This window comes from Stegodyphus dumicola, chromosome 5, assembly GCF_044657685.1.
Source record: "Stegodyphus dumicola isolate Sdum_Otavi_A_Nest chromosome 5, ASM4465768v1".
Taxonomy (NCBI): Eukaryota; Metazoa; Arthropoda; class Arachnida; order Araneae; family Eresidae; genus Stegodyphus; species Stegodyphus dumicola.
Window position 1 is genome coordinate 172,405,987 of NC_140772.1, and position 8,949 is coordinate 172,414,935.

Here is an 8,949-nt window from a genome sequence, read left to right on the forward strand (position 1 = left end):
ATTATGATTTGAAACGACGGGGAGTAACTTATAAAGTAGGGGATGAAGTTTTAAAAATTAAGCATTCACTTTCTTCAGCACCAGAAGATAAAACTGCCAAATTTTTTCCACGATTTGAAGGACCATATGTTATAGAAAAAATAACTCACGCTGTTGTAGTGTTAAAAGCCAGAAATGGTGAAACCTGTTCCGCAAACATTGATCAAATCAAGCCCTACTTCGATCGTAATAAAATGCAAATCTTTTCAGATCTTTTGCAGGATCCGGCACGGCAGACACCGCAGGTACAAGCTTCAGAGGTGGAAAAACGACAAGTACAAGGGCAAGCCAATGAGAGACAGAAGCAAGTGAAAAGAAAATTGCCCCGCGGAAAAATTGAAGGTAACAAGAAAAAGAAGCCGTTCCACCATCCAGAAAAGAGAGTTCACGAACACCCCCAGAATGAAGAAGGGAGAAGGGCGACGTATGTGAAGAGAACCAGGAGAAATGACGGCAACTATAACCCGGCTTTAAAATGGAAGATCTACTCATCCGACAGAACTCTCCGCAGCAAAAGTCGCCGAACTGCGGAAGGGCCATCAGCGGCGGAGGAAAAGTTACAAGGAAAATTTGAACAGCCAGCAACGAGGTCCAAGCAAGAACACGGAAGAAATTTCCCGGTTCCGCCAAGACCAGCTGCCATCAAACGGCGAAGACCACAAGCAGAGGAGAAAAGGAAAGTATTCAAGGGTGGCCGAACTGGCGAAAAAAGGAAGCTTCCAGAGGAAAGCACTGAAGGGCGAGCCCGTACAAGAAGGAGGATAAATCAAACTACTATCTGCAGTACCTTTAAAGACTGGGCCCAGAAAAGGATGTCCGAATATTACAAAGATAAGTAAAATTTTATGTTACTTTGCAAACTTAAGTTAATCTTTCATTCTTACTGCAAGTGGCAGATTTCAAGAAGTTTTACCTCATGTGAGGTCTATCTTTATCGCCAAAAGGGCAAGAAATGAGTTGTGACCGATTTTCTTATTATGTTTTTAATTACTCGCGCGTAAAACTAAAGTTGATGTATAATAGCGTTGTGTAAAGACTTAAATATTGTAAAAAGTTATTGTATAAATTTTATTTAAAACATTCTAGCAAGAGAGAAGTTTTAGTCTGAAAGACTTTTTTTGAAATGTAGTATTTCAATGTAGAAAGAATTGGCACTTGCTTTGAAAAGAATAGAAGTTAACAATGTACTACTAATGTATGTTTTCAAATGTGTAAAATTAACAGCATGTTGATATGTTCTTATATACAATGTGAACTGTTATTTTAAATGTTAAGAAATACCGTGATATAGTAAAAGTGAAAGTAATGTTAAAAATTTGTTATTCGTGTGACTGTAAAGACTAAATCATGGCGAATATGTGTTAAAGGTTGAATGATGTAGTTAGGCTCTCTGACGCTACACTTTAGAGTTAGCCACTTTTAGAATAGTACCTCAGGGTTTAGAGTTGAAATTAGGGTGTGTTAAGAGGTCTCGTTATGTTGAATTTTAACACGTTAGTGTTTTGATTGTAAGAGGAAGTGTTGAACACATAGACAGAAACACATTCGTGTTTGGTGTTCTTTTACAACACATGTCAGAGAGCACGGGGAGAGATAATTAAAATAGTCATGAATGAAATAAGAATGTTAAGAGAAGTATATTCTATATGTTATTTACAATGTCATTGTGTAACATTTCATTAAACTAGTTTTCCTTCCAGAGCTCCTGTTTAGATGCAGTACGGATGAAAAAAAAATTTTTGTATCCTGGGAGCTGCTATTGTAACAAATTTCTTTCTTTTAAATTTCTAGTTTCTAGCGAAGTTATGTTTGTAAAAGATTGGCCTCGCATTAGATTCTAGAGCTAAAAGTTTTCAACAAGGTCGTTTTAGACCTCAGTTTCAAACTAATTAACTCTGGCGGGAAGTATGTAAGGATCTTAAGTTTTACTAACGTTTATTTTATTTTAAATCTTTACTATCACTTCTTATTTTCTACTTCCGGCCAGAATTATAAGCGGGAAGGTTTTTATGCAAAGTTTGTCTGGCGAACGCCAAGTATTTAAGTGTGGCCTTTTTGCCAAGCGAAAGAGAGGAAGCAGTGAGTTCGAAGCAGGCCGCTTACCTTAGAAGTTACGCAGTTGCTGTTTGCCTTCCAGGCCAGAGGTTTTAATCCTCTTGATAAATTAAACGTATTGTAGTGTTCACAGTCTCTGTGCTACATACGCTTCCTGTTATTATAAGGCCAATCTTCCATGTGTATTATTCTAAAGTTAAATTAGAGTTTAGTTTTATTTTTTATACTTTTACGTTAGACCCCGAGTGGCGGGTCAGTGTATTCCGAAGTACGGAAGTTATTGTATATAGAGAAAAATAAAGGGTTTTGTATACCCTTCGTCTGTATCCTGTCTACTTACCACAATTAGTGAACATAGTTTTAGTAAGCTCTCTGTTCCGAGTCAGGTCCTTGTATGTTCCCGAAGAAGGTTAGAAGGAACATTGAACCTGATAACGGGACCTGCAGCAGGGGGTCACCAAAAATTGTAGCAGTTTTGATATTTCTTTAACTTATTATAATAATTTTACAATTACCAAATATCTTTACACAATGTATCTGAAACTAGATAAATATAAGATATTACAGACAAAGGTAAAACCGAAAACATTTTGACACATTCTTTTAATAATATAAATGTTCATTTGGGTAGAGTAGACTTTAAGGTACCCCTTGTATTATGCCGAAGTTGTTGTTTGATTTATCGCCAAGTTGTTGTTTCATTTATGGTAGCCTGAGTAGTTGAATGTTATGGAAACCCTATTGTGACGCAATCGGGTGCATGATTCTGGGAAATTTTGAATCATGGGATGTTTTGTAAGCGTTTTTGTGGTGTGTGTTGGTTTGATTCTTTAGATGGTAGAATGGACGAATGTAGTAAGATTAATTTGAAGTTTCTCCACAATTTGGAGCGAAAGGGGAAAAGAACTTTAATTGACTGGTGTGTAAATGAAGGTTTGGAAGCACTTCCGCAGAGAACCCGGTAAATGTAAACATCGCCAACTTTGGCGATAATAGTTCAAACCTGGTAACCCAGCGGATTTATCATATTTCCTTGTTCGAAGTTTGCAACCATTCCTCTTGCGTTCATTTTGTTGACTTATCACTGTCGTTGTTCGCATTTGCAGATTTATATTATTCTTCTCTTATTTATTATTATTTTTTCTGAAATTTTTAACAACGAAAAGATAGAAATATTTTCGTAGATAGATGTCGGTTCTCGGTTCGGGATGAAAGGAGGGGTGAATGCTAATTTGTAACACGGCTGTTCACGTTGTGTTCTTAATTATTAACAGCTCTTAAGAACCATGAGGTTTTCAACCTCCAAAATAATTTGTTTCCATAGGCCGCAAAAATGTGCATTTTAAATAATTAAGTAATGCTTTTATTTTTATTATTGGTATTTTCATCTAAAATTATGAGAATAAATCAATTTTTATGGAGTAAAATTTCAACAAGATAATATATTGTTAATGCTTTTCTAACAATAACCTTTCAGAGGAGGGCAGGTGTGACATAAATAGATGATTAAATTGAAATATTATTGATTATCTAATATGACAGAATAGTTTGATGCATCACCATGGTCATCAAACCACTGCTGGCGTAAGGAATATATTGTTTTCTGTGTTAACTGGAATTTAAGACAAATTTTTTACATTTAACCAGGTAATTTCAGTACATTAATACTCATTTATATTTTTTAAATGAATTTTTATTTCCATTATAAATGCTTATATATTGTCTTATGCTTAATACATTCTTTTCTGTGCCAACTTGATCGTATATCACGTTAAACCGGTTAGTTTTACATCTACATGCTTATTATCTGTAAATTTTTACTACCATATGCTTAATATATTGTTTTGTCTGCTAACTTCAATTTACATGCACTAAAAATCACATTTACAAAATATCACGTTTACGGCTCGGCTCATCGTCGATGAACCGCGAGCTTGGCGAATAAAAATGCAATGGCGCCAATGGGTTCTCTGTGGATGAAAACCCGAAGGTTTCATTAGTAGCTATTATAAGTGCCCTGTATGTAGGAAGGATATGCATCTAGTCGAAAGTAAAAACCGTTTAGATGGATTTGAATGGGTTTGTAGGAAGAAAGGTTCAGATTATCAGTATGTGAAGCGTTCGATCAGAAAGAGTACCTGGTTTGAAAAAAATCATTTGAGAATAACTGATATTTTGATTTTTACGTGGCTCTGGGTGTACGAAGCAAACTCGAAAAAAATCATGGTAAGTGAATATTTGCTTTTGTAGTGCTTAAATGCATAACATGTTTTTCCTTTTTTATGTTATTTTATTGTTTGGTTTAAAATGTATTTAATTGAGATTATGCATCTTTTGTTTGCCTATATTGTAAAATTTGGTGCTCCTTTGACTTTTTAAGTGAAAAATATATCGATGGATACATGGACAAAGTAAAGGGAGTGCGCAATGCAAGTTTGTGCAATTCTGGGATTTTTTTTTATGTGAAAATAGGTTGACGTGTACATGGATAAAGTTAAAAGAGTATGCATTGCCATTTTTGTGCAATTCGGGAATTTTTTTTTTAAGTGAAAATAAGTCGATGTGTACATGGATACTGAGTTTGTGCATTTGTTTGTCTTGTTATTTTGGCTTTGTGTAGCGGCGATTTTTGGCGCAAAAATTGCTGCTTCGCAAGCCAAAATAACGAGTCAAAGAATTGCACAAAATCGGTATCCATGTACCGCCAAAAATCGCCAAGGAGTACCCTAAACTATACTTTTACCGTTTATTTTCCTTGCTTTGCACATGACGCTGTCATTTTGTTTGTTACTTATTTAAAATTTTCACATTCTTCTATGTCTTAGAAATTCATGTCCTAAAACTGCAATAGTATATTACAGTACAAGTGAAAAACTTGACAGTTTCACTGAAGCGTGTGTCGGATTTGCGCTATGCTTATGGCGTCCCACAAAACTTTTATAAATATTATGGGGTTCCTGGGGGTCGCAAAAAGATCTGTGATAAAAAGGGATTGCAACTGAAAAAAGTTTAAGAAGCCCTGCTCTACAGTTATGCAGAATTATTATGTTATGCTAAATTTATGACACCCTTTGCTAGAAGTCAAAATTTCATTGGCTAATGATACAAATGATACTCATTCATGTACATAAAATTATTTTAAACCCCTACAAGTTTTTTTAAGTTTTACAACTATTTAATAATCAGTATAATACAGTACAAGCAATTATTTCAACTTTTTTTCTTTTTGTAGACAAGTTTAAACACGTAGAATGAAATTATAAACAATTAGATTATTCTTAATGTATACTATCTCATCATTCTTTATGAAATTAAATTTGGAACATCTCGAACTTTGAGGAAAAATATTTATCAATTTAAAATATACATTTAGTTAAAATTGAAACATAAACCGACATTACAGTTTTACATAAATATTACATCTTTTGAGTGAGAGAGGCACAGAATTTCTCTTCTTCAAAGAACCAAAAATATTCTAAATAATCCGCCTTATTCCTACTGGAAGAATATTTCTATACCTTGAAGAAAAGAAACCTGTGGCTTGCCAGCCACAAAATGCACTAATAGTATGAAGCTAACTTTCATCTAACATTGATATTTGCCCAGATTTACATACATAAATGTATACTTTTTATCTCAGTTTCTAAATAATGTATATAAACAAAAGAACATTTTAAAATTAAGTGACATACTAAAAGAGAATAGCTACATAATTATCAATACTCACATAGCAAATAATTTACAGTTAAGTTTCACCTAAATAAAGAAAGATAATTTTATGTTACTTTTGTATATAACTTTATATTTGATTTTGTTATCCACTCTAAAATATATATTATCTTTGAAGATCTATTTTTTTACAATTATTAGACATACACTAGAAGAGATGATAGCAGATGAGTAAAAAATATAAAATATCAACTTCAAAAATGCATAATAGAAATAAAATGTCGAAACATTAATTTATTGGAGAAAAAATATCATTATGAGACAAACAGCACAAAAGGCTTATTTCAGTCATTCAATTTTACTGCCATGTTACAATTATATTTCCTTTTTATTCATTTGAATTTTCTAACATTGCTAGTCTTAACTCGCAATGATCTACTTAATTCATTAAAAATACTGTACCTATTTTTCAGATGGTCAAACAATATTTGTGCTTTTCAATAAGTATACATGGTATGATTAACATCAGTAATTCAGAAAAATTTTTCAGCAAATAATTTTATTGTAATAAAAATGATATAAGTGAATTATCTTCAAAGATTACAGATTTATGCCATACTTTCTATCAGAGAAGCTCTCATCTCAGATGTTATAGCAGAAGGCATTGTATCCCCAAGTTTAAAAATACTTTCAATAACTGAAATCTCTGTACTCGTGGTATCCATTCCACAAAATGCACACCAATCATTCACCACCATACCAGCTCCAATTACATCGCTTCCACGATTTACAGAACCAGCAACTAATGGGACTTGCAATAGCGATGATAACTCGTGCTGATCTTCAATTGATGTTTTCGGATGAACAAGACCTCCTTGATTACTCAGAGCACAGTAACTACCAACAAGCATATTCTCAGCGATGGACTGCCGATAGACTTCTACATTTAGAGTGTCGTTTAAGATTTCTTCGGTTTCTCTATCTAAATCAGGATGCGTTAGAGCAACATGATCATTACAAGCAATAACATTCCCAAGAGCTGAAAGGCGTTCTTCGACTCTTTGGATTTTGACACTATCTGGAAGAGAATTACGTAAATGTTGAAGTTCTTGATCTGTAGTGGTATTAGGCACTAAAAGACCGTGCCTATTACCCACACAAAGCCGACCAATTATGCGTAAACCGGCAATAGACACGTGAATGACCGGTATAGTATCAGCTAATTCACCTTCAAAAACACTATAGAAATTTTCTGAACCACCGATTGCAACAAGACAATACGTATTAGTTAATTTCGAAAACACTCCAACTTCATTATTGTTTTCAAACTGCACTCGTAAAGCCATGCTTCCCAGCTCCAAATAACTACCGACAGACTTAGCACTGACTAAAAACTCTTACATACGTTTACGCAACAAAAACACACTCACGGAGTTGAGTTGTTTTATTTCTATTGCCAAAATTAAAAAATATATTGAAAGTACAGAAACCACCTGCGTATTTTTGCTCGCGACTAAATTTGGCGAAATTGTATGGCTAGCGCATGCGCAGAGATGGATGAACTATCGTAATGATATGTCGTATTTTCCAGCGTGATACTTGATCACCGATATTTCGTGATGGCGCCTTATATGTAATGGTGTATATGTCAAACATAATTACTGAAGCAGCAAACTTCATGTGTGATTAGTGGAGGGTATTCAACAGAGTGTACTTATGGTGCTTTTTTTTTATGGCTTGACTATAATGTCGAACTTCATATGTTATCGGTTGGGGGTATTAAACATAGAAAAATGGCGGTTCATTTTTCAACAGAGTTTACTTGTTTGAAATTAATCAATTTCTTGATTTATTTAATAATTTCGGACGAATGGTAATATATTAAGCAGAGAAAACCTTTTTAATTAACAACGAACTTATTTATTTAGCATTCTAAACATACCAAAAAGAATAACATTCCATGCGTTATCACGCTCAAAGTAATATATAAAAAACATCGCTGTTGCCAGAAAAAAATCTACACTATAACGAACATATTAAATTGTGTATTAACTGAGTTCGTGCACATTCCTTAATATCCTCCCACCTTGCAATTTTAGGAAATTGCAACATATTCTCTACTCAGTTCATCAGTTTCTAGTTCTGATTCTTCAGAGAGAGGCCATTTATCCGGCTCTTGTTTAAGCCAATCCTGCCACTCCCACCATCTGCTCTGTAGCAATATTTTCGCATCGCACCCTCTAGAGGGAAGATCAGCTGTATTGCTTGAGCTGTCAACGTATAGGTGTGTATGTATCATTTTTATTGATGTGTGTATAGTCCAGTAGAATAATGTATGATTATGTGTTTTTATTTATCGCCATCATTTGTATGTGTTTATGCATATCATTTCTAGTAGTTTATGTATAGTCATATAGGATGACACACGATTACGTGTATTCATTAATTGTCATCTTCTGCATTATTGCGCCAGTGTTTCATTTCTTTTGATGTATAAGTGTTTATTGTTTGCCTATCTCATTAACCCCTTAGACCAATATACATATGTATCCAATGTACCTATGTATGAAACGTTTTATTAATTGTATACTGAAGCATATATATGCACACGCCCTTGTTTGGCCACGTCAATACCACATATTCTCCATTAATATATTTCCGATGCAGCCCTTTCAAAGAATCTCTAGTGAGAAGAAGTCAAGCTTCGACTGCACAGCAACGCCACGGAGAAAAACTGAGTCTAAAATGTGTCTTTTTTGACAACTTTACAGGCGTAAATTCAGGTTCCCTGAAATTCATTCACGCATGCGCGCTAGAGCCAGAGAGGTTGTCAACAACATCGTAGAAGTCGTCATAGCGCGCCATATTGAACGCTAAGCACGAGGATTTCAGCAATTTTGAACATTTGGAAATGGAAAAAAATAATGAATCACGTTCTAGTGATCCTGCGTGTGAAAGGTACGTAAAAATATTTAATTCCTATACCTTTTCATAGTAGAATTATTTTTTAATTACCAGAGTTATGTTCAAATCCATTCCATAACATGGGATGGTAATCAAATATCATATGTAATGAACGATTATTAATTAAGTTGGCATTAAAAAAGTTAAAAGTTTCATTGGAACATTTTATTGAAAAATTATAATTCCTACTGTTAAAGAAATCAGAAGTATTTCGAAAAATCT

The 8,949-nt window shown here is 34.0% G+C and overlaps 1 protein-coding gene across 1 annotated transcript; it reads right to left on the reverse strand.

The window, feature by feature from the left end:
- Positions 1-6,031: 6,031 nt before the first annotated feature.
- LOC146997335 (eukaryotic translation initiation factor 6-like) lies at positions 6,032-7,204 on the reverse strand. The gene has a single exon (XM_085817383.1). It carries the CDS (start codon positions 7,107-7,109, stop codon positions 6,372-6,374), a length of 738 nt encoding a protein of 245 aa, XP_085673509.1. The 5' UTR covers positions 7,110-7,204; the 3' UTR covers positions 6,032-6,371.
- Between the last annotated feature and the right edge of the window lie 1,745 nt (positions 7,205-8,949).

Excerpts from the sequence above, each read along its gene's own strand:
- LOC146997335 (XM_085817383.1), bottom strand. The coding sequence starts at position 7,109 with ATGGCTTTACGAGTGCAGTTTGAAAACAATAATGAAGTTGGAGTGTTT.